Source organism: Natrix helvetica, assembly GCF_964273705.1.
Source record: "Natrix helvetica genome assembly, chromosome: 2".
Lineage (NCBI taxonomy): Eukaryota > Metazoa > Chordata > Lepidosauria > Squamata > Natricidae > Natrix > Natrix helvetica.
In genome coordinates this window covers 37,699,889-37,724,314 of record NC_138552.1, presented here as the reverse complement: position 1 = coordinate 37,724,314, position 24,426 = coordinate 37,699,889, and the positions used below count along the sequence as shown (strand labels likewise).

Genomic DNA, 24,426 nt, shown 5'->3' with positions numbered 1-24,426 from the left:
TACCTGAGGATTAATGCATACATAATTCCATACTATGTTTAATGGAGGAAAGAAACATTTGCAATCAAGAGGAGGTCAGCTAAAGAATAAAACCTATCACCCGTTCTCATATCCAATGCCTAGGCCATAATTTACAGCTGCTGGTATTAAATTTATGTTTGTATAAATAGGCAATTATTAAGTAAGGTTCTGATGCAATCTTTTAGGTATAGGTGTGTTTGTTAGGGTAAAGAATATGAACATACACCCTGAGGGAAGTTATATTCCAGCTATAAGAATGAGATAGATGTAATGATTCTTGTAATGATACTTTTTTTTGAAAAGGGAATATGAAAAGACCTTAGTACTATTTGAACTGTTACTTACCCAAATTTCAGGCCTGAAGAAAGAATAGTTGCTGATCATGAAGATGAAAATGAAGAAGATGATGATGAAGAACAGGGAGGAGGAGAAGGAGGAGAAGGAGGAGGAGGGGAAGATGATGGCTCTCTTTTAGTCCCTCGAGTGAAAGTTGCAGAAGATGGCTCAATTATTCTGGATGAAGAAAGGTTAGGTTTTGCTATCAGTCAATTTGTGTTATAAAATCGGTGTCCATTTATAGCAGTGCTTAATGTTGGTTAAGATATTTTGGTACTTGAGTTAAGACTTTCCTCATTAGGATTGACAGTGAATAAATAAAACCAGCTATTAATTCCTGCCTTCAATTTATCCCCTTTTTCTGCTTTTCTTTTTAAGATTTATATCCTGTGACTTAATATTGTAAATCCCATTGGAGTTTTGGTACTTAATTTGGAAAGATATTCAATAGGACAATTATGCATTTCCCCCCTCAACATATTTCTGACACATGTAATCATTGTCCTGTGTCTGGAGGGAGAGTTTCATAATCATCTAATTTATTTGTCATGGAAAGTTAATGTAAAGTGAAACTAAATATTAAAGAGCTGCTTTAGCAATACTGAGGGCAAAAAAAAATCTTTCATCAATTTCTCGGTCTTTCTTGGACATTTATATATTTTGCTGTACAGGTAGTCCTCAACCACAATTGAGCCCAAAATTTATGTTGTGAAAAATGTGTTAAGTGAGTTTTGCCCCATTTTATGACTTTTCTTGCCACATTAGTTAAACCAGGGGTGTCCAAACTTGGGAAGCTTAAGACTTGTGGACTTCAACTCCCAGAATTCCCCAGCCAGCCATGCTGGCTGGGGAATCCTGGGAGTTGAAGTCCACAAGTCTTAAGCTTCCCAAGTTTGGACACCCCTGAGTTAAACAAATCACTGCAATTGTTAAGTGAATCTGGCTTCCCCATTGACTCTGCTTGTCAGGAGGTTGCAAAAGGGGATCACATGACCCTCAGGACACTGCAGCCACCATAAATGTGAACCAGCATCCAAATGTAAATCACATGACCATGGGGATGGCTGCAATGGTCATAAGTGTGAAAAATGGCCATAAGTCACTTTTTTCAGTGCCGTTGTAACTTTGAATGGTCACTAAATGATCTATTGTAAGTTGAAGGCAACCTGTATTTCAACACAAGTTGCCAATTTTCTCTATTATTAGTAGGACAATTATTCCTAAGATGATGTTGCTTCTTATGGCATTTCTTATATATATTTCTTATATTTTCTTTTTGTTGTTCCTATTTAGTTTAACTGTAGAGGTTTTAAGGACAAAAGGACAGTGTGTAGTGGAAGAAAATGATCCCATCTTTGAGCGTGGTTCCACAACAACATATTCAAGCTTCAGGAAAAGCTATTATACTAGACCATGGTCAGAAAAAGGTGTGTATAATTTAGTGCAATAGGCACAGAAGCATATTAGGGTATATAATATGTATCTTTCAGTGTGTGTCAGTGAAGGATATATGCAGTTTAACAGATATAGATTCCAAGAATATATATGAATTATATTTACTGCCAAAAAATCAGATATCAATAGAAGAATATATATGTAACTAAAGTTTGAATTTTGGACTTGGTGCTCTCTGAGTTTGGTTTTTATTCTGCAGACATTTCATTCCTCGAGTAGGTAACGTAGTCAGTGCTATTCACTATGGAATTTTCTTCCTCTTTAAATATAATAGCTTGCTCTGTCAACGTTTGTGGGTGGGTGGTTTTTCTCAGTGGTAGTTCCTTGATTAGGGCATCTATTTTGATTGTTGTCTGGTATCCATCCCTGCTTATATGGGTGTGGCCACTGGAGGGGATGTCTTCTGTTCTTTTTTTGTTTCCTTCTTATATTTTGTCTCTTTTGAATGGTGTGTACATATGTCTTATTGATACATATTGATGACTGATTTGTCTAAATGCCAAACTTCCAGGAATTGCCCAATACCTGACCTACATTGAAATGCCTGGAATCATTGACCTCATCAATCTCTACATCACTGCCTACTTTCAGTTTGATGGATGCTGTATATTGACAAATCAGAGTCACACCCATGGAACCACCACTCATAGGAGTAATTGCAATGTAACATCCAGAAACTACACCTTAGGAACTACCAAAAAGAAAACATGAACACCCACATGAATATTGGCAGGCAAGCTTATGAATATAAACAGGGAGCAAACCCCACACTCACTAGCATTAATGTTGTAATATAGCTGGAGAAAAAAATGTCTGCAAGCAAACAACCAAGTTCAGAGAGCACCAAAGAATCCTCAATATCTCAGGCAGTATTTTTAATGAGTTATACGGAATTAGAAATAATGCTTATTGAAATAATTCAGGTGATTTACACATGATAAACAATCGAGCAATTTTTTATAGATCAATATTAGGATTAGTGTGTGACTGTCCAGTTGTAGTTGGTGAATTTGATGGTATATAGTTCATTTGCAAAGAGGACATGTGAAGTGAATAACTTTAAAAAATCCTTTGTGTTTAGGATATTTTAAAAGTTCAGTTATTCTTCAATTAACTGAAACCTTGAGGAATGACTAAAGTAGGCACGTCTTCAGTTCTTACTAAAATGTGCAATTCATGTAACAGATATGGTTAATGGCTTAAAAATTGGAGATAATTCAACAGTACATTATTTATTTCATATGCAAAAAGAGCCTCTGACACCTGGATATGTCACCTTTTCTGTAGTTCTTGAAAGTGACAGTCAGATTTTTAAGTTTAAGTAAGGCAGATCACATAGTTTCCCAATGTGAAATACAGAACATTTTTGATAATTATGAAAAAATGATACTTTGATGTTTAGATTTTTCTATAATCTGTTTATTTAAGATTGGCACTACTATGTTAAAGAATGGCAATTGCTTTAACCATATTTTATCTTTTTTTAAATTACAGAAACAGACATGTTTTTCTTAGCCATAAGCATGGTAGGAACTGACTTTTCAATGATTAGTCAGCTTTTTCCTCACAGAGCAAGAACAGAAATCAAGGTAAACATTTTGAAGAAAAAAATTAACAGGATGAACAAGATATTCTTTAGCTTGTGTATTTAATATTTTATGGTATCTTAAAATTAATTTACATCATTTCAATTTTATCTGTTTCTGGTGATACCAGAGAATATACCTGGCAGCCTTTTTTATTATTATTAATTACATTTCTTAGTGCTTAATAAACATCACGTTGTCTGGGTATTTAATTTGCTTAACAATACATATTACATTCTCCATCTCTTTTTTCCAACCACTGATAAAATAGGTTCCATGTCTAATAATAATCTCTATCATCTTTCTGTTTCATTTTTAATGTCAGTCTGTCCATTTCTGCACACTCTAGTATCTTCTTAATTATTCACTTCGTGGTGTTTCTTCATTTTTCCAGCATTATGCAAATAAAATCCTCACTGCTGTCAAGTTGTGCAATATTAAATACATGCTTTCTTATCAAGTTTACCTGATATTATACCTAATAAAAATAGTTCAGGTTTAAAATCTACATGCTTTCCAATCATCTTTTCTAGCCATTTATGTATTTTTCCCAAAAATGTTTTCCTAGGCACTCTTGATGTAGATTAATTAGTTTTTGTTCTGTATTTAGGCTTCTTATTTTTACTTATCATACTATCATCATTATTATGGCTATTATTTCTAATAGGACTAATGTCTCTCAGTATGTTTCATTGGATTGCAGTTTTAATCATAAAGAGAGTTTTATTCTGATATGAACTCAAAGTATTAACTTGGCTTTTGTTAAGGGTAAACTTGCTTTATGGATACTAAAAATTCTGTCTCTTACCTAGAAAACATATAGGAGAATAAAAACATACAACCCTCTCCTTTCATTCTCTGAGTAGGAATAAGTACGGATTTAAACCAATATCATTTCTCAATAAAATAATTATCTTGTTACAACAATTTGTTTTCAGAATAAATTTAAGCGGGAAGAAAAAGCCAATGGATGGAGAATAGATAAAGCATTTAGTAAGTATTGGTATATGCTATTTTGCCTCTTTGAAAACATTTTATATGTGCATTAGTAAAAATTCATTGAACTGCATCTACACAGTATGAATCTCAGGGTGAAGGGCTTATTTCATTTATTGAAATTAATGAATATAGTGTGAGTAGAACTCTGATAATTGAGAGGGATTTTTAAAAAATTCTTGTTGCAATTTTTCATGTTAGCCTCAAAATCAGATCCTTGATCTTGTATTATGAGGACTCTAGGATGAAAATGAGACAATTTTTTTTTAGTCTTTTGGCAGGAATGGCCTCCCAACATATCATTGGATTTACCCTTAACATTTCTCAGACAGATATGCATCTAAGTACTACCGTACAATCTTCCTTAATTGTAATATTTACAAAATATTTTAATTAATTTTAAATAGTTCAAATGTTTTTTAAATCCTGACACATTAAAAGTCACACATTCATTGTTGCATGTTTTTTTAAATAAGCAAAGACTTATTTTAATAAACAAAACTAAAGTTAATGATATAGCTACTTCACTTATTCCATTTAATAAAGTATATTTTGTGTTGAGTAACTTATTGCATCATTTCTTTTTTGGACAGAAGAGAAAAGGCCTTTTGACTTCAGTTTTTTTACGAAACTTCTTGAGAAGGTCCTGGAAAATGAGAGGAAGAAGAAAGATAAAGATGCTGCAAATCAGCAACAAAAAGAAAAAAATTCCAATAAGAGAAATACACCAAGAACTCAGAAAAAGCGAAAAGGTAATTTTAATAATACTTAAAATGCATGGCAAAGTCATGAATATCTCCCCTTCGCCATGTGGCATTCTGTTCTTTCTATACAAGGACAGTAGATGTAGGGCACTTGAACATAGAACATAATCTGATTTTTGTGTGACTGTACCTTTGAGTCAGTCTTGATTCTTGGCTATTGCCTAGATAAGTCCTTGCATTTTTATTGATTGAAGCAAAATACTTAATTCTACTTCAACAATCCTGATAGTTTTTGATGAAATACTTTGTATATAATACCAGACAACCTGTGATCCAGGTTATCATTTCAGAGGTTATTCTTTACCTCAGCAGAAAAACAGATTGACCATGGATGGGCAAAAATATCAGAGGGAGTGGGAATGACTTTTGATTTCCTATTAGCTTCCCCATTGAGTTTCCTTGGGTGAAGCTGGCAACCAATGTCAAAAACCTTCCTTCCATTTCTCCTCCCCTCTCTCCTTTTTCCTTTCCTTTCCCTTCCTTTCCCAGTAGGCAGGTAATTAGCTGCTGCCAGGTGGAGAAGAGAGGGAATAAATGAGTGGTTGCCATAATGCATAGGGACTGGATGATTTCCTCATTGTCTTTCTTCCTGAAATTTTCCCACAGGCAAAACTTTTGCTAATAAGGAGATAGCAAGGAGCGTAGGAGTCAGCAATCACATAAGTTCCTCCCTCATATGAGACAGTTTGTGGGAAACTATCGGGGAATGTTGAAAAGGAGAATCATTTGACTGCTACTGACAGCGTGGTGGTAGTGTTAAAGTGGCAAAAATATAATTTAAAAAATCTCCAAATTTAATTCCTTCCAGAGTGATGGGTTCTGGCATACAGTAAATTAGTCCATTTAGGGGATCTTTGTTGACAAAGTTTTGCTCTATGACACAATGTTTTACCTAATTGAAGATTTCGAAGTACCAAACACATACAAAGAGTTTTAGTACTGTATAGATATATAACCTTGAGAAAAATGAAGGAAATTTCTATATAACTAAAACAATTAGCAATTCTGTGACTGACATTAGGAGAGCAGAAGATGCTGTGAGTTTATAAGGAGCAACAAATGGAATGTCTCCATATTGTTCATGCTGTTTGAACAAGTTTATTTTTCATTATTTGGAATACCTTTGCTTAATTATTGTATACTTTGATAGATAAAGTTGTAAATGGACAGTCCAACCATGGTCCAGATGAACATCAGGATGGTAGAAGTTCTGACATGGAAATAGAAGTAGATGCCGAAACAGCGGAAAAGGAGAATGAAGAATCTCCTAGCATTTTGGAACAGGCAAAAGAGCAAACAGTTATTGAATCAGCAGTAACCAAAAAGAAAAGGAAAAGAAAGAAAAAAGATTCTGAACAGGAGACAGACAATCTTCTTGAAGAAAGAACTGTTCCAACAGAAATGATGGAAGAAAAAATGACTAGAAAGAAAAGTAAGCTTTTGAAATGCGATTGTTATACCACTGAGATATTATGTCTTGAGTTTGCTAATTTCTGAACTTTAATTCTTTTATTAAAGAATTATTAAAGTTATTATCTAATAACTTTTATTCCACTGGTACAAATCCTTCCTGGACAAATTTTTACTTGGAATGCTGCCATTAGTGGAAAGCACCTAATTTCTTCCCTCTCCCCCATTTTTGTACAACATCCTATGTGCCATTTTCCTTCGTGGTGTACAGGTCCTCCAGAAGACTCCTAAATATTTGGGAAGAAGGCACGGGAGGGAAATGTTCTGTTCTGCTATCAGCATTAACTCTTTTACTTTTATCTGGAAGATGATTCATACTGAATCCAACCCATTACTTGTGAATTTAAAAAAACCACAATAACAAACACAAATGGAAAAATACGATGAACATTCCATTGAGACTTAGTTTATTTACATGGGAAGAACCTGGCAGAAGTAGAGAGTTTTGATTTTGTACTGGAGGGAACTAAACATCTATGGCTTGATTCACCTACAGTACTAAACCATAATGTAACTGATGGTTTTTTGTATAAAGTGTTATGTGAGGAGGCAGGCCAATACACAACAAAGCTTTCTTCAATTTCATTCAGAGAAAATGATTACAGTACTGTGAATATAACTATTTAAGTATGGATAGGTTTAACAGTTATGGCCAGTTCGAAGGATTTTTAATGCATGTCAATCTGTTCTTAGGGAAAAATATGTTGGCTAATGATGAGATAAGTGGCATTCGGGAAGATGGTGATGAACTGGAAGTCCCAAACAGAACAATCCCTGATGAAACTCTTATCATGGATAAAGAAGAACCACCATGCTGTATCAGGTTAAATGAAGAAGCAGGAAAAGACCATAGGTATAAATTATATATTTTATACTGTATCAAAGCAATCTTGCAAAAAGCACAGCACATATTTATAACGTTTTTATAAGACTCTGTCCTGTGTGGCTTAATTTTAAATGTTTCTTGTGTAATTTAAGAAACAACAATATATTCAGATTCAGTTCAGCAAATTGTGCTGTTTTCAGCATGTTGATAAAGGTGTATATGAACTTTAATCTTGCTAGAATTTAGGAATGTTGCAAACAACTTTTTATTTGGTTGAGGAGAAATCTGTTGTGCATCTAATAAACAATGAATTGACTATTGTGCACTATGAACAAATCCTCTGATAACTTTTTCTCTAACTATGACAGTCTGATTATTTTAGATAAAGGTTTTTTCCCTGTGAGTTTTGATTTTTACCTGTACTATGAAAAGTGATGACTTTTTCTTTTCTCTTTTTACTATGACTATATAGAACCGGTTTGTACATTAGTAAGGACTTAAAAATGGGAGTATCGCTCACTGAACAATATAGTGCCACTCTGCTTGCTTGAATAATTTTTAGGATAAGTCTGTTTTATAGCTTACACATTGTACGAAGAGAGAAATGCCATTAGTTCTTCATAAGTTAGAGTAAAAAAAAAGAGGAAATATATATGTATTGCCGGCATATTATAATATTTTCAATATTCAAAAAAGTAAACCAGGACAAGAGGATGTTTCATCAGTTACTTCTGAGCACCATGTTGAGCAACATTTGGTGTCTCAAATGACTCCAAAAGAAAATATAGAAGATTTTGAGAGGTCCACTGAAGCCCAGGTAAAATAGTTCTTAGCTTTTCTCTGTTAAAGCTTGCTAATTCTCTTTATTTTGAGGAATATCTATATTAAATCTATACTACAAACATGTCATTTTAAAGACTTGTGCTCCATTCCAGCAAAGTCAGTGAACCCAAATATTTGAATATTGATATTGGTTCTGACAAGGGCTCTTTGTGTTCGGAGGTAGAAAGTGGGAAAGCTCTGGACCTGCATTTACTGTATAGGTATATTGTCAAATTCTTGGTATTATTAGCTGCAATATGATTGGACTAGGATTGATTAAAAATGTCCCATTGCTAATTAGATAGTAGATCCTCCAGTTATTTCACTTTCTTTCAATCTTTTATTTTTCTTTTTACTCTTTTTTTTCATACATAGACCTGGCTCATACATTGTTGTCATACTTGTTCATTTGTTATTTAGTGCATGTTAGTGTATGAATCCTTGCGGTTGATGAATCAGAGTTGATCGTTAAATGCAAGATATAAATAAATAAATTGTGTATTTCATAATGAGATCATGTTACTTTGATTGCTTTGCAGGCTGAAGAAGCTATAAGAGATAAACTGGATAAAAATCGGAATGTGGCATCACAAAAATCTTGTGAAGAAATCATGTGAGTAAAAGTTGTTCTTCCTCCCAGAACCAAATGAGAACTTTCCCCCAACATGAAGTGGGAGAGAATGGCTTCTAAACAAGTCTGAAGTGCTTTGTTTTCTATATGGCAGTTTAAGAATCAGGGCAATTTGTGAGATGGCAAAAGGGTGGGATCAGTTATTTGAAGAAAAATGTGTATGTAGGCACTTTCCTAATAACTTTTTCTTATCCTGGTTAAGTTTTCAGAGACTGTGTTTTACGTGCAAAATGGATATTTCCAATTTATTTGCAGGGAAACAGATAGGGCAATTCCTGAAAAGCCCACACAGGAGGTGCAGGTGCAGAACTTTGAATCAGACTTAAGAGGAGCATCCGAAAAAATAGAACCGGTAGCATCTAACCCATTAATTGTTAAAGTTTCTTCTGAGTCACTTGTAGAAAATAAAGCTGCTTCCATTTCTGGATCTGCTACAGAAGAAACATGCAATGCAAGCAGTGACATCATAAGAGTAACAGAGTAAGTAATTTGTTACGGTTTGTTGCACAGTCAGCATTTACCGTATTTTTCAGAGTATAAGACGCACTGGAGTATAAGACAACCAAGATTTTGAAGAGGCAAATTTAATAAAAAAGGTTTTGCATTCTGCCGACCTCTCAAAAACGGACCCATTTTTTGCCCTTATAGAGTGCTCCTGGGGACTGGGGCCCCAAAATGAGCAAAAACTGGCCCGTTTTTCACTCATGTTTGCCCTCCCCACCTCCCAGTAGCATTCTGGAAGCCTCCTAAAAGCTATGCACAGTCATTTTGGTGAAAGGGGCGGGGTTTCAGGGGGCCAAAAATGTTGTATTCAGTGTATAAGATGCACCCAGATTTTCACCCTCTTTTTTGAGGGGAAAAAGCATCTTATACTCCGAAAAATATGTTAGCATTTAGATTACCATATTTTTCAGACTATAAGATGCACTGGAGTATAAGACGCACCATGATTTTGAAGAGGTAAATTTTTTAAAAAAAGTTTTTGCACTCTGCAGGGCTCCCAAACCCTCTGCACATCTCGCTTTATGCAAAAAAAAGGGGGGGCATGCAGAGCTTTGGGAGGCTTGTAGAGTGTTCCTGGGGCCTCCCCAAAAACGAGCAAAAAATGGCCTGTTTTTTGCAAAAATGGGCCTTTTTTTTTGAAAAAAAAGGGCATACAGAGCTTTGTGAGGTTCTTAGAATGCTCCTGGAGACTACCCCCCCCCCCAAATAAGCAAAAAGAGGCACATTTATTTTTTAAAAATGGGCTATTTTATGCCAAAAAAAGGGCACGCAGAGGGTTTGGGAGGCTTGTAGAGTGCTCCTGGGGGCTGGGAGAAAACCGACCAAAAACAGCCCGTTTTTTGCTTGTTTTTGCCCTCCCCAGTCCTCAGGAGCACTTTGCAAGCCTCCCAAACCCTTTGCACATCCGTTTTTGCAAAGGGGGCAGGGTTTTGGTAAGCCAAAAATGCTGTATTCAGTATATAAGACGCACCCAGGTTTTCACCCTCTTTTTTTTTTTTTTTTTTTTGCAATATATTTTTATTGTTTTTACATTTAAAACAATGCAATGCCGCAGAGTCGGGGTGATCATATATTCACATTATGTACAGCTAGTTTCAACCATTAACAATTATTCTACTTAATACATTGTCTGTCCTTCTGTTCGATCGCCATATATACATTTGTTCCAGTCTTGTCATCTTAACTTATACCAGTCATAAAATCTATTCCATACCTCAAAATATTCTGATTCCCCTTTATTTTTAAGTTCCAAAGTGAGCCTATCTGCTTCTGCACAGGCCAACACTTTTCTGATTATATCTAGCTCTGATGGTGTATTTTCTTTTTTCCAATGCTGTGCATAGGTTATGCGCGCTGCAGTCAGTATATGTATAATTAGATAGAGTGTATCTTTCTTAAACCCCTCCGGTATTATGCCTAGGAGAAAAGTTTCTGGTTTAAACATAATTTGTTCTCCCACCATTTGTTCTAACCATGATAGCACGGCTATCTAAAATGTTCAAAAATTTGGCCCCAAATTGCTGGAAGTGTAAAAAAACACCAGGCACCTTCTACCATATGTGGTGGACATGCAATGAGGCAAAAAAATATTGGAAAATGATCCAATCATGGTTAGGTTTTCACCCTCTTTTTTGAAGGAAAAAAGTGTGTCTTATACTCTGAAAAATATGATAGATTTGGCATTTTTATCTGCCTGTTCAATCCTTACCAAGGACTTAGGATAGGCAGTTGTTTGATGTAGTAGAGATATTGTTGCAGGATGTAAGCTATTCTTAGTAATGCTGCCTTTTGAAATTGATGGATGGTGATTTATCTAAATGTTCCATTTCATCTAAATCAGTCTAGGATTTTTTTTTACTCTTTTTTTCCTGTAGAGAGAGTCCAAAAGCTTTTGCAGGAAAGATAGAAGTGAGAGGTAGATGGATGAGACCTAAACCTAATATCGGTAAAGTGTCTGGCAGAAAAGAAGTATCTGCTCAAGGCGAGCTCAAGAAGTCTGGATCTGATGGTGCAGGCGAGAAGGTATTCATTAGTTTGGATTTATATGTGTTACCTGAGGATCTGAAAGCTTTCAATTACCGTGTTTCCCCGAAAATGTGACATGTCCTGACAATAAGGCCATGCCACATTTTTCTGGTGGGCAAAAATATAAGCCCTCCCCTGCAAATAAGCCCCCTGGACAACTCCCCATCTCCGGCCAGGCAGAGTGCCGCTCACCAACCTACCGTGTTTCCCCGAAAATACGCCAGGGGCTTATATTTTTTTGACCCACGAAATATGGCCTTGGGCTTATTAAAGGGGAGGGCTTATTATTTTTGGGTTGCCGGGCGGCTGCTCCCTTGTGACTGGGTTCCCAAAGAGCCGGGCACAGCCTCAGGGTCGAATGGCTGTGTTGCGCTGTCGCAGCAGCAACACAGCAGCCATGAGGTGACCAAGCTTATGAGCAGCCGCCCGGCAACCCCCCTTTCCAGCTGGGTACAGCGCCGCTGACCGACCTAGCAGTACCCGGAAGGCACCAAGCAATGTGAGCGCCTGTTCGCCGCCCTCCGCCTCCCGCGGCTCGGTGCCTTTGGAAGGCCCCTAGGTGAGTGAATGGGGCTCTGCATGGCTGGAGGGGAGTTCGCAGCGGCTTTTCCTCTCCCCGTTCGCGCGAAGGGCATCTGCGCTGCTGGCGCCGTCCGCCGCTTGGTTTTTTTTTTCAAAGCACAGAGGATGGATGCCGCTCTGGAAGTACGCTCTATGGTTGTGGGCTGCAGATTGTACAACCATAGAGCGTACTTCCAGAGCGGCATCCATCCTCCGTGCTTTGAAAAAAAAACCCAAGCGGCGGATGGCGCCAGCAGCGCAGATGCCCTTCGCGCGAGCGGGGAGAGGAAAAGCCGCTGCGAACTCCCCTCCAGCCATGCAGAGCCCCATTCACTCACCTAGGGGCATTCCGAAGGCACCGAGCCGCGAGAGGCAGAGGGTGGCGAACAGGCGCTCACGTTGCTTGGTGCCTTCCAGGTACTGCTAGGTCGGTCAGTGGCGCTGTACCCTGCTGGAAAGGGGGGTTGCCGGGCGGCTGCTCATAAGCTTGGTCACCTCATGGCTGCTGCGTTGCTGCTGCGACAGCGCAACACAGCCATTCGACCCTGAGGCTGTGCCCGGCTCTTCGGGAGCCCGCTCACAAGAGAGCAGCTGCCCAGCAACCCCCCTCTCTTCAGCTGGGCACAGCGCCGCTGACTGACCTAGCGGTACCCCGAAAGCACCAAGCAACGCAAGCGCCTTTGCCCCCACCTCATTCCCGTGGCTTGGTGCCTTCGGGATACCGCTAGGTCGGCGAGCGGTGCTCTGCCTGGTCGGAGGGGGGGGATTGTCCAGAGGGTTTATTTTCGAGGGTGGGCTTATATTTTTGCGCACACGAAAAATGTCGCAAGGGTTTAGTTTCAGGACAGGTTGTATTTTCGGGGAAACACGGTAGTGGTCCCAAAGGTGCCAAGCCGCGGGAACCAGGGGGGGAGGCGAAAGTGATTGCATTGCTTGGTGCCTTTGGGATACCTCTAGGTTGGTGAGCAGCGCTGTGCGCAGCTGAAGAGGGGGGTTACCAGGCAGCTGCTCTCTTGCGAGCGGGCTCCCAAAGAGCTGGGCACAGCCTCATGGGCGAATAGCTGTGTTGCGCTGTCGCAGCAGCGCAACACAACAGCCATGAAGTGACCACGCTCACGAGCAGCCACCCGCAAACCCCCTTTCCAACCGGGCACAGTGCCATTCATTGACTTATGGGTATCGCCAAGCCACATGAGCGCCTGTTTGCCGCCGCAGAGCTCCTGCGGTTTGTCGCCTTTGAAATGCCAGTGAATGGCGCTCTGCACAGCTGGAGGGGGGATTGCGCGAGCGGCTGTTCCGCTCCCGCACCTTCCAGCCTCACGATGCCCTGGCCCAGCTCTCCCTGCAGAGCCAGAGCATCTCCGCTGCCACCACCACCGCCATTCCAGCATGGCTTTTTCGGCAGCTTTCAAACCGAGTCTTCCGGCAGTGGCTGCTCTGGGCATATGCTCTATGGTTGTGGGCCACCTGCTGGCAGAGCGTCCAACCATAGAATGTATGCCCAGACTATCCACTACTGGGATGGCAGCAGCGGAGGTGCTCTGGCTCTGTGGGGAGAACTGGGCCAGGGCATCGTGTGGCTGGGAGGCGCGGGAATTGGAGGGAAACAGCCGCTCGCGCAACCCCCCTCTCCAGCCGTGCAGAGCGCCATTCACTGGCATTTCGAAGGTGGCAAGACGCGGGAGCCGGGCGGCGGCAAACAGGTGCTCATGTGGCTTGGCGATACCCCTAGGCCAGTGAACGGCTCTGTGCTCGGCTGGAAAAGGGGTTTGCCGGGTGAGCATGCTCGTGAGCATGGTCTCTTCATGGCTGTTGGGTTGCGCTGCTGCGACAGCGCAACACAACCATTCGCCCATGAGGTTGTGCCCAGCTCTTTGGGAGCCCGCTCGCAAGAGAGCAGCTGCCCGGCAACCCCAAAACAATAAACCTTCCCCTCATAATAAGGCCGAAGCCATATTTTGTGAGTTAAAGCAAATAACACCCTGTCTTATTTTCAGGGAAACACGGTATCTCTCTTGCATAAAATTATTTTATAACCCATCTTATCATTTCATAGCACACTGCACAGGATTGTACAGTTAAATTTGAATCATTGTAGAGTATGGTGAACAGCAGTTTTTGCTTGAATGTATGTGAATGTTGAGTTAGTGTCCTCCAGGGTGTGTCACTAAAGCAGAAATAATTATTGCAATTATTATTTTCTCTGAAATGATGTACAGTACAATAACAGGACTAAAAAGGGACACAGCATGTTTTCTAACTTGTTTTTCAGAGGTTTTGTAAAATTCTTTATTTCTTTAAAAGAGAATAAATATATTTTAAATAATCTTGCTTCTACAATCTGGCTGATTAAGAAAAGCAGAAATAAAACTATACAAATAACTAGTGTCTAGCAATAGCAATAACAATCTCACTTAGACTTATATACTGCATCATAGTGCTTTTACAGCCCTCTCTAAGCGGCTTACAGAGTCAGCATATTGCCCCCAACAATCCGGGTTCTCATTTTACCCATCTTGGAAGGATGGAAGGCTGAGTCCACTTTGAGCCGGTGAGATTTGAACTGCCAAATTGCAGCTAGCAGTCAGTTGAAGTAGCCTGCAGTATTGTACTCTAACCACTGCACAACCTCGGCTCTTACAAGGTCTAAATAAGGTCTGGAACATATTTTAAATTTCATTTGGGAACAGAAGACGTATAATAATCAAGAGATGTTGGTTAATATTTTTTACTTTTTGTACATTTTTAAGTCGTCCTTGCCATTTAGTATATTTCTTTCTTTTGGCAAGAATAGCAATAAAACACGAGGAATAGGAAGTTATGGAATGCGTTGAAAAGTCTCAGCTGCCAGTGTCATGTTTGTTTGCTTTGTGAATGTTCACTATTGATTTTTCCAAAATGTATGACATATATTTGAGATGAGTGAAAATTAATATTCTTAAGATACCAGCCAATTAGAATATAAACTTGAAATCTAGTAAAATAAAGTGTTTCTAAATTTACTTTGATGAGAGTGATTTGTTTTGAAAAGGTACAGCTGTTTATTTTTTAATGATTAATTCTCAGGAAATTGAGCAGAATGATGCACCCCGCAGCATCACAGCTGAGGTTACTGAAACGCATTGCCAGGGCTCGGATGCAGAATCTGCGTAAGTATGCGGAGAAGAACTCAGAATTTGGGCAAGGATTTTCATGCTTATTCACTAATAATAATAGGAGTAGAAATGATTGCCACCCCTAGGCATTACTTCATTTTATTATTGCCTTTTCATGGTTGAATTTTTTTTAGGAATAAGAACCAATCCACCTCACAAGAAAGCAAGCAAACTGTTCTCAAACCTGCACCATTAGCAAGGGGACGATTTCAGAGACCAAAACCAAATTTAGGAAGAGTTGCTAGAAGGCAAGAACTACCTGAAAGGAGCACTGAGGCAGAAAAAAAACCAAGCGAAGCAGGGACTGAATTAGCAAGTGAAGCAGTAATCACTGAAAAGACTGTGATACATACTGAATGTAATGATTATCAACTTCTGAATAAGAATACCACTGTAAGTACGATGTATGTAAAACAATACCTTTCAAAGGCTGAATGAAGTATCAACTTATAAACATTTCCTTCTGTGAAATATGTATTGTTTAAGATACCAGTGCCTTCACTGAATTAATTTGAGTTTCTTCTTAAACCATGGTGTGGTTCTCTGTATTTAAGACGTGTGCTATACAATGATAGTTTAGTCTACTCTTAATAAGTCCCCCTGTTCTGCTTAGGTACCTATTACAGTTAGTCCTTGACTTACGACCACAGTTGAACCCAAATTTTCCATTGTTAAGTAAGGCAGTTGTTAAATGAGTTTTGCCCTATTTTACAACCTTTTTGCCATAGTTGTTAAGTGAATCAGTGCTGGTGTTAGGTCAGGGGTGTCCAAACTTGGGAACTTTTAAGACTTGTGGACTTCAACTCCCAGAATTCCCCAGCCAGCATGGCTGGCTGGGGAATTCTGGGAGTTGCAGTCCACAAGTCTTAAACGTTCCCAAGTTTGGACACCCCTGTGTTAAGTGAATCATGCAGTCATTAAGCAAATCTGAGTTCCCCCATTGAGTGCTTGTCAGAAGCCGCCTAGGATGGTTACAAATACAGTGATCACAATTATCACAGGATAGTAAAACTGTCATAAATAGATGCCAGTTGCAAGTGCTCCAATTTTGGCCGTGTGACCATGGGGATGCTGCAAGACTCTAGACAACTCACCACAGCCAAAACATCATGCACAATTCACCATGGCCAACTCACTTTGGCCAACTCACTATGGGACAATTGCTGTAGGACAATTCAACACTGTATTATTAATCATTTTATTCAGTTACTTTTATTGGCAATCACATATTCATCAAAATTATTGTAACTCTTCTATTTCTGGATTGATTTCTTTATTTTATTATTATTGGCGATTAAGTTCCATTGAAATTAATTTAACTTTTGTGTTTGTTCAATTCTCCTATGGCAAGTTGTGGCAAGTTGGTCCCAGTGAGTTGGCTGTGGTGAATTGAGCCTGGCAAATTGTCCCATTCCGGCAGCAATGTTCATAAGTGTGAAAAACAGTCATAGATCACTTTTTTCAGTGCCATTGTGACTTTAAATGGTCACTAAATGAATATATATAAGTTGAGGACTACCTGTTTGTGAAGCATATACTGATATATTAAAAGCAACTCCTATAGATTGACCAAATTCTTCGATTATTATAACCTGGAATTTAGAATCCTGGGAACAGGTTAAACTGAATAGCCTTTATATATGCTGGCAATCCTACTCTCTACTTTTGCAGTGGATATAAAAACTTAAATTGTATATGTTGGATTTATTTCTCTTACGTCATCATTACTATGGCTGTGCTATATGTTTTTGAACCGCATTAAGTTCATAATTGAAGAATTCCTTACCACCAGCAGTTCAATACAACAATAATTGGGAATCTGAACACCTCTGATAAAGAAATTTTCTTTTGTTGCTATTTCATTGTCTTTTAAAAAAAAATGAAATACAGTACTCTATTATCTAATATGTGAATTAATGACTTTTAAAAACTTTGCATTCTCCCCTGGGCAAACTAGCCTTATTCTAGCTGATCATTTTTCTCTATAAAGTCTTATACCTCAAAGATTTAATCTTTTTCTAGGATGCAACAGCTCATGAAGCTGACACACCACAGTGTGAGGCACTAGAAAAAAGAACGGTTGTCAGCAATGAGAAAGTAGGTGGAGCACATTCAAACCAATCTCCTGTGAAGAACCCTGTAGAGTCTGAAAGTTATACACTACAAAATGCCTCTTTGTCACTTGATATTACAAAGGATGTGGTAAATCCTGCCAACAGGTAGGCATATTTTATTTTAAAAAGGGAGAACAAACACCTAAAACCCCTTTTTCATAGGGAAATGCATAATATCTATCTTTATGACATAGCCCATATATAGCCCAGGGCTGGGAACTAGGGTCTCTCTGTGTCAGCTTCACACTGAGGCTCAGACCTCTATACACATAAATTGTTATCCTGTCTTTGGCTTAATTTTGTGGAAGACTACATAACTCAGCTAGCTACATGTTCATTGCCTCAAGAAAATAACTTTAACCCAATAGTGGATCATCCATGGCAGTGCAGAAACTATAGGCCTATTTTGTATATTATCTATGCTAGCACAGAGGAATCTGCAGCAGGGAGGTCAAAATGGTTAACGATAGGTGCAATCATGCAATCAAAACTCTGCCCCTTTTTAATGTGTACAGTATTGTCTACTAATAAAAGAGGCCTAGACATTACCATGTATTTGCACTTGCCATCTTGGTTTTACGACCTATTCTGCTGCAGTTTAATTTCTCAGTATTTTCTTCCTGCCCCTCTGAGTTAATGGATACATGGCTGGCCTCTTAATGGCATTAGGATACAGCTGTGATACGATTACATAATACTTCTTTCTAGAGCAGGATCTGCTGGTTCCCACTTGTGATTCTCAGTTCTTAACACTCTCAATGTTGTATTTCAGCTCCCATCAACCTCACATAATGGTAAATGGGAATTGCAACCCAACAAAAAAAGGAGGCCTACTCTTGTTATAGTGCATGAATTATTTATCCATGTTGGCTATATAGTGTCTAATGATGAGCTTAAATAATGGAAATGCTCTACATAATATTTCAGGTACCAAAAGATTCAGATTGAATACAATTACTAACAATCTCCTATTCCTGCTACAAAGGGAGCTTAGGATCTCTTTTAAACCAATTCAAATCCAATTATATTTCTAAGCTAGGACAAATATATCCTATATCCTTATTCTAAGTAGCAGAGGCTCCAAGGCAGGAGTTCCTCTAGAGTCTAGACTTACCTGAAGAGCACATTATTTTTTGTCATCTTAAAGCTACAGTTAACTTTGGGTGGCTTATTGAGAGAGATACTCTAAAAGTGTTACAGAGGTTCAGTATTAAGTAGTGGAATATGTCAGAATAAAAACTACATTTGATTTATATTTAATGTTAAAAATGTTCGTTCTCCAATTACATATACAACAATTACTAATTTTGTTGCATTCAAAAGTACAGTTTGATGCAACTTTGAATCAAAAGCTGAACCCCGAGAGTTTATGAAAGTGGCATGTAATTTTAAGCTTTGCTTGATATTTTTTTTAACCAAAGATGCCTTAGCAGTGTTTTGCCTCCAGTCTTCTCAGTATTAGTTTCAAGCTGCATAGGAACATTTTGGAGATTTATTAGAATCTTAACAAATTAATTGCAACTTTTGTATGTCTGAAAATCATCATAATTCTTTTAAATAAATTAGATATTATAGTGGGCACTCCTATCTAAATGTTAATTTCTATAATTTTTAAAATGTCAAGGTCTAAAATGTCCATGAACACAAAAATTATGTTTTTCTAAATTATAGTAGTTATAGATTGATTTTTTTCCCTTTGTTAATCAGCGATTCCAGTCTTCAGGAAGAAAAAAAAGATAATACTGTTGAAATAGAACATTCATTGGAGAGTTCGCAATCAAGATGTAAGAAGAACTTAGAAAATGCATCAAACAAAGAGGAATTGTTAAACACACTACAACCCCAATTGGATATTGCAGAAAAGAGTGAATGTAGTGAGACAGCTAATCTAAGTGTAAGATTATTTTAACTTTGTATTTTGTTGCTTGTAATTAATGCAACTTGTTTTATTTATTTTGTTAAATTTATAAGCCACCCATTTGGAACAATTTAAGGATAGGTAAGAGAATTTAAGTTTATGGATTTGTAATTTTGTGTGTATGTTTGTGGGTATTTGTGTGCATTTCACAAAATATCCTGGTTCAGAAGAGCCAGGGTTTTTTAAGCTTTCTTAAAAGATAGCAGATTGAGATTATGTAGACCTCGGAGAGAATGTCCCAAAGATCAGAACCAGCAACAGAAGACACGTAGTTCTGAGGACCCATAGGATACATTGCTTAGTTGATTGGACATAGAGCATGCCAATCTTGTCAGTTCATATAGGAAAATCAGAAATGATTAAAGAGTGGCAATTCTGTTAGTAACCACTAACTCAGGAAGGGCTTTATAGATGACAGCTTTTTGAAGTGCAATTGGAAGCCAACTGGTAAATAGAACATTTTGTAAAATGGTGATAATGGACAAACTGGTTCGCAACATGGATCTATGCAAAGTGACATCTACCTATGACTTTGGTGTCAGTTAGGTTTTTTTTTTAATGTCAATGTTACACACGTCAGGGTGTAGAGAACTGAAAATTATTTTCTAATTGCTTTTCCTGAGTTTTGTTTCTTGAGTGTTGCACTATTTTGCAATTTCAGAATTTTAAGTGCTTGCATCATGCATTAATTTTGGAATAATTTGATATATTCTAGGAAGCAGTAAAATCTAAAGCCTTATCAACTTCAGAGGAATGTACTACCAATGCTGAAGAGGAGGTTGCAACAAATGAAACTCATTTGTCTCTCAAGAATCTTCCAGAACTTAAGAATGATGCATCAAATGAGATTTCACTGGAACCTGATGCCCAGAAAAAAGAATTAGTTGGGTAAGGATACTGTAGTCTTTAAGACTCTTGATGTGAACTTCTTTTGTAAACAATTTAGGCTTATGACTTACTTGTAGCCAGGACTATAAAGGGGGTAGTCAGAAAATCGTTAGAAAGGGTAAGGTCTAACCTAACCCCCCCTTTTTTTTTGAAGGTGAGTGAAATTGATAAGATTAAAAGGGAAAATGTAGCCATTACATAACCCCACATCTACCTTTTTGTGTTTTTCTGACTAGTTTAACAGTTGATCTAAGAGCCTTACATGGGTTGGGTTGACCAAAAGGAATGGGTGTGAGGGGAAGGAATATGCTGGGAGCTATCAAAAGGTTGTTGATTCCCCCCCCCCCCCCCTGCTATTGGGAGCTTGGAGACAGCATAGCAATAATACAATGATTTTACTAGAAAATATTTTTAGCACTTCCTCATTTGGATATGAGTAATGTTTTTACAATTTAAAATAAGTGGGTGAGGCAATCATAGATAAGAAAATGATCTATCCTTATTGGCCTTTGCGATAAAAGTTTTGGAAATGTAACCATGGCTATACCCAAGTTGCCACAAAAAAAAGAGATGTAGAGGCAAAAGCACCACTGTGCGATATGTTATGCCGCTTTGATATTTGTATGTGATGTCTATTATGTGCTTACAAAGGAAGATGCTACTTTCATTGTTTATTGTCCTCCCTCCCCTCCATCTTTCCGGTGTGGGGGAGGGAGGTAGTGAATTCATTAAAATCAATATGGCTCATAATGCGTGAAGAATGGAGTTTTATGGTTTGAGACAGGTTTGGTTTCTGTGAGTGCCAGATCCTGGTTCTCCTTAATTTCTGGTTGAAATTGATTTTTCCGACACCTTATTAAATCAACCTGGCTAAAAAAAACTAATAACAAGTTCTACTCCTTTGGATTTTCTTTGGAAAGTCTTGTCCTTTAGGATGCCAAGAAATAACGCCAAGAAATAACAACATACCTGGGATATTGATTTTCAGACGGGTTTAAGCCTATTATCCAACCCTACAATATATGGATTCTTCTCAAATGGGCATGTGCCATCATTATATCTGTCTTGAATTCTCATTTGGAAAGTTTGTGGACTTTCACCTTGGCCAAGTTGGATGTATTAACTTCTACAGTTCTGTGGGGGCAATATAAAAACATCTGTTTTCAGTGGTGTTACATAAATACAAACGCAAGATGGAGATGGTTCTATGCAATTTCTAAGCTGAATGCTCCTTTGTTGCTCTCTTGGGAAGCAAGGAAGATCTACATTTATTCCATTTTAAAGAACTTCCCTGGTAGAGAGCACAATGTCTGTCTGTTGCTGCTTTTATCTGACCAGGATTCTGATGCATCTTTCCAGGTTGCCTGATTTTGTGCCATCACTCGTATCTGTCCTATCTATAATGGACGTTTAGTACACATTTTGGTGATTGCCACTGTTATTTTTACTCCTGTTATTACAGTAACACATTTTATGTAATTTTATTACATTTCTTAATAATTACAGGTCTGTATATTTAGTGTTGTGCTCTCCGGCACAAAGGTCATAATAAAGATTTGGTTTGATTTGAACGTAACTCTTACACGAGTAGCATATTTTTAGGGTCGCACCAAATCTGAACAAAGTCATTGCTTACTGAATCTAATGAGATGTTGTGCTTCCACAAATTCCAAAACATTTTTTCTAAAGCATTTTCCCTGCCCCCTCAAGCCGTTGCCAGAGGCTGCCTTTGAGTCCCGCATGGACCGCGGGGCTCATTTTGGAGGTGGGGGTGTTGCCTGGCCCTCTTTGCTGTTTTCGAGGGCCAGAACCAGTGGGCGACCACCCTGGCTTTCCATTGCGACTTGAGTCGGTCTCCAGGGTGGTCTGTCGGTCGCAAACGGGTATGTTGGAGAGGCGCTGGAGATCATCTCACCACCCTACCCAAGATTTCGGCCGTTATACCTCACTGGAACAAATTAATTTTTACCACCTGTAAACATTCCTAACCAAACTGTAGCCCTGTCGGAAATGTTATCTTACCATGTACTCGAGGGCAGTCCTGATCTTACTGCGGGAGTCTCCCCTCTCGCAAGTATGGCCCCCCGCCCTCTCGAGGGCCCACCTTGATGAGGGATTTATCAATCCAGAGAGGTGGTCAAAGCGCAACCTTAGGGTTTTTTTAATTAGATCTTTTATTCGTCTCTTAAGGGGTTCCAGGGCGGGGGGTGGGTTCAGTCAAGCTGAGGGTGGGACTAGTGCCAGGCAGACAGGTGGGTTTTAACAAGGGAGTGAGCGGAGCGATCAAGAGAAGGGGGAGTGGCGATATTCCAGAAGAAGGTCTTCCCATTCTAACGGTCGTGGGGAGGGGTAGGTGCAAGGGTAGGCTGAGATCTTCTAACCGGTTGGGAGACCGTGGCCGTTGGATACGGCCGGTCATTTGTCCCAACCCCCACAATCTAGGTGGTCAGGACCTACAGAGCCGGGGCCTGAGACTGATGCTATGCAACGCCAGGTCCGTTGCCAACAAAGCCCCCCTCATTAACGATTTGATCTCGGAGGGGGAGCCGGACCTGGCAGGGATAACGGAGACCTGGCTGGGCCACAAGGGAGGTCTCCCCCTCGTTGAAATGTGCCCACCAGGCTACCGTGCATTTCATCAGCCACAGGCCCAGGGTAGGGGTGGCGGGGTAGCGGTTATCATAAGGGAAGGCCTTGAGCCAAGAGAGTCCACTGTGCCACAGATAACCGGTTGTGAGTCCCTATGTGTGAAGTGGGGCCCAGGGAGACAGTTGAGCTTGCTGATTGTATACCTGGCTCCTCGCTATGCATCAGCGGCCCTGCCCGAGCTCCTCGAGGTGATCGCCGAGATGGCGGTTGAGACCCCCAGGCTGCTAGTCATGGGGGACTTTAACCTGCCATCGGTAGGGGAAACATCCGAGGCGGCTCGGGAGTTCATGGCCTCCATGACAGCCATGGACCTGACCCAGGTAATTCAGGGCCCCACAGATGAGGGAGGTCACACACTGGACCTTATTTTTGTCTCTGGCCAGTGGAGGAGTGATCTGGGAGTAGGGGATTTAGTTATCACGCCCCTGTCATGGTCAGATCACTCACTTCTCCGACTCGACTTTCCAACCGCTACTCCCCACCGCGGGGAGGCGGAACCAGAATGTCCTAGATGGTTCCGCCCCAGGCGCTTGATGGAACCTGTTAGGTTCCAGACGGAGCTTGGGCCATTCCCTGTAGCCCTGACCCGCACCCGGATGGAGGACCTAGTGGCCGCATGGAATAATGCGGCCGCCGGGGCCTTGGACCGGGTTGCGCCTTTGCGGCCTCTCTTGCGGCATCGAACCACCCAGGCCCCTTGGTTCACCGAGGAGCTGGGGGTGATGAAGCGCCGCAAGAGACGCCTAGAGAGCAGATGGAGATCGTCACGCTCCGAGTCTGACCGAACACAGGTGAGAGCCTATTTACGGACTTAACTTGTGGCATTAAGAGTGGCCAAACAACAATATTGTGCCACTCTTATTGCGTCCGCAGATAACCGCCCTGCCGCCCTGTTTAGGGTGACCCGCTCCCTCCTTTCACAGAGGCCGCGGGAAGCCCCCTTGCAGGGTAGAGCAGGGTAGCGGTCTAGAAGAGACGTCGGAGGCGGGTCTTGAGGTGCCATCCTGGGAGGAGTTTGACTCTGTTACTTCTGACGATATGGACAGGTTACGTGGACGACTGTGAGCCACCACATGTTTACTGGACCCGTGTCCCTCCTGGCTTATACTGGCATCCTGGGAGGTCACACGAGGCTGGCTCCAGGAACTAGTGAACGCTTCACTGAGAGAGGGGTCCTTGCCGGCCGTCTTGAAAGAGGCGGTGGTGAGGCCCCTACTCAAGAAGCCTTCTCTGGACCCAGCTAAGTTAGTTAATTACCGTCCCGTCTCCAACCTTCCCTTTTTGGCGAAGGTTGTAGAGAGTGTGGTGGCACAACAGTTCCCACGGCACTTGGAGGAAATTGATTATCTGGACCCGCGCCAGTCCAGCTTCCGGCTCGGTCACAGCACGGAGACGGCTTTGGTCGCGTTGGTGGATGATCTCTGGAGGGCCAGAGATGGGGGTTGTTCCTCCATCTTGGTCCTATTAGATCTCTCGGCGGCTTTCGATACCATCGGCCATGGTATCCTACTGCGTCGCCTGGAGGGGTTGGGGGTGAGGGGCACTGTTTTGCGGTGGTTCTCCTCCTACCTCTCTGGTCGAGCGCAATGTGTGTTGATAGGGGGGCAGAGGTCGAGCCTGAGGCCGCTCACTTGCGGGGTGCCGCAGGGGTCGGTCCTCTCGCCTCTCCTGTTCAACACATACATGAAGCCGCTGGGCGAGATCA

The 24,426-nt window shown here is 40.3% G+C and overlaps 1 protein-coding gene across 3 annotated transcripts in view; it reads left to right on the top strand.

Moving 5' to 3' along the window:
- BDP1 (BDP1 general transcription factor IIIB subunit) overlaps positions 1 to 24,426 on the top strand; it is a 58,274-nt gene that overhangs the window by 6,318 nt on the left and 27,530 nt on the right. For 2 of the 3 annotated variants that reach the window (XM_081944673.1, XM_081944672.1), the window contains exons 5-20: positions 378 to 548; positions 1,651 to 1,784; positions 3,307 to 3,401; positions 4,337 to 4,391; positions 4,988 to 5,146; positions 6,309 to 6,590; positions 7,322 to 7,481; positions 8,151 to 8,271; positions 8,816 to 8,889; positions 9,163 to 9,387; positions 11,286 to 11,433; positions 15,064 to 15,146; positions 15,287 to 15,545; positions 17,175 to 17,371; positions 18,974 to 19,160; positions 19,900 to 20,072. In XM_081944673.1, coding sequence (XP_081800799.1) covers positions 378 to 548; positions 1,651 to 1,784; positions 3,307 to 3,401; positions 4,337 to 4,391; positions 4,988 to 5,146; positions 6,309 to 6,590; positions 7,322 to 7,481; positions 8,151 to 8,271; positions 8,816 to 8,889; positions 9,163 to 9,387; positions 11,286 to 11,433; positions 15,064 to 15,146; positions 15,287 to 15,545; positions 17,175 to 17,371; positions 18,974 to 19,160; positions 19,900 to 20,072 — 2,523 coding nt within the window. The remainder of the gene's footprint in view (positions 1 to 377; positions 549 to 1,650; positions 1,785 to 3,306; positions 3,402 to 4,336; positions 4,392 to 4,987; positions 5,147 to 6,308; positions 6,591 to 7,321; positions 7,482 to 8,150; positions 8,272 to 8,815; positions 8,890 to 9,162; positions 9,388 to 11,285; positions 11,434 to 15,063; positions 15,147 to 15,286; positions 15,546 to 17,174; positions 17,372 to 18,973; positions 19,161 to 19,899; positions 20,073 to 24,426) is intronic. The other variant, XM_081944674.1, reaches the window with a different exon arrangement.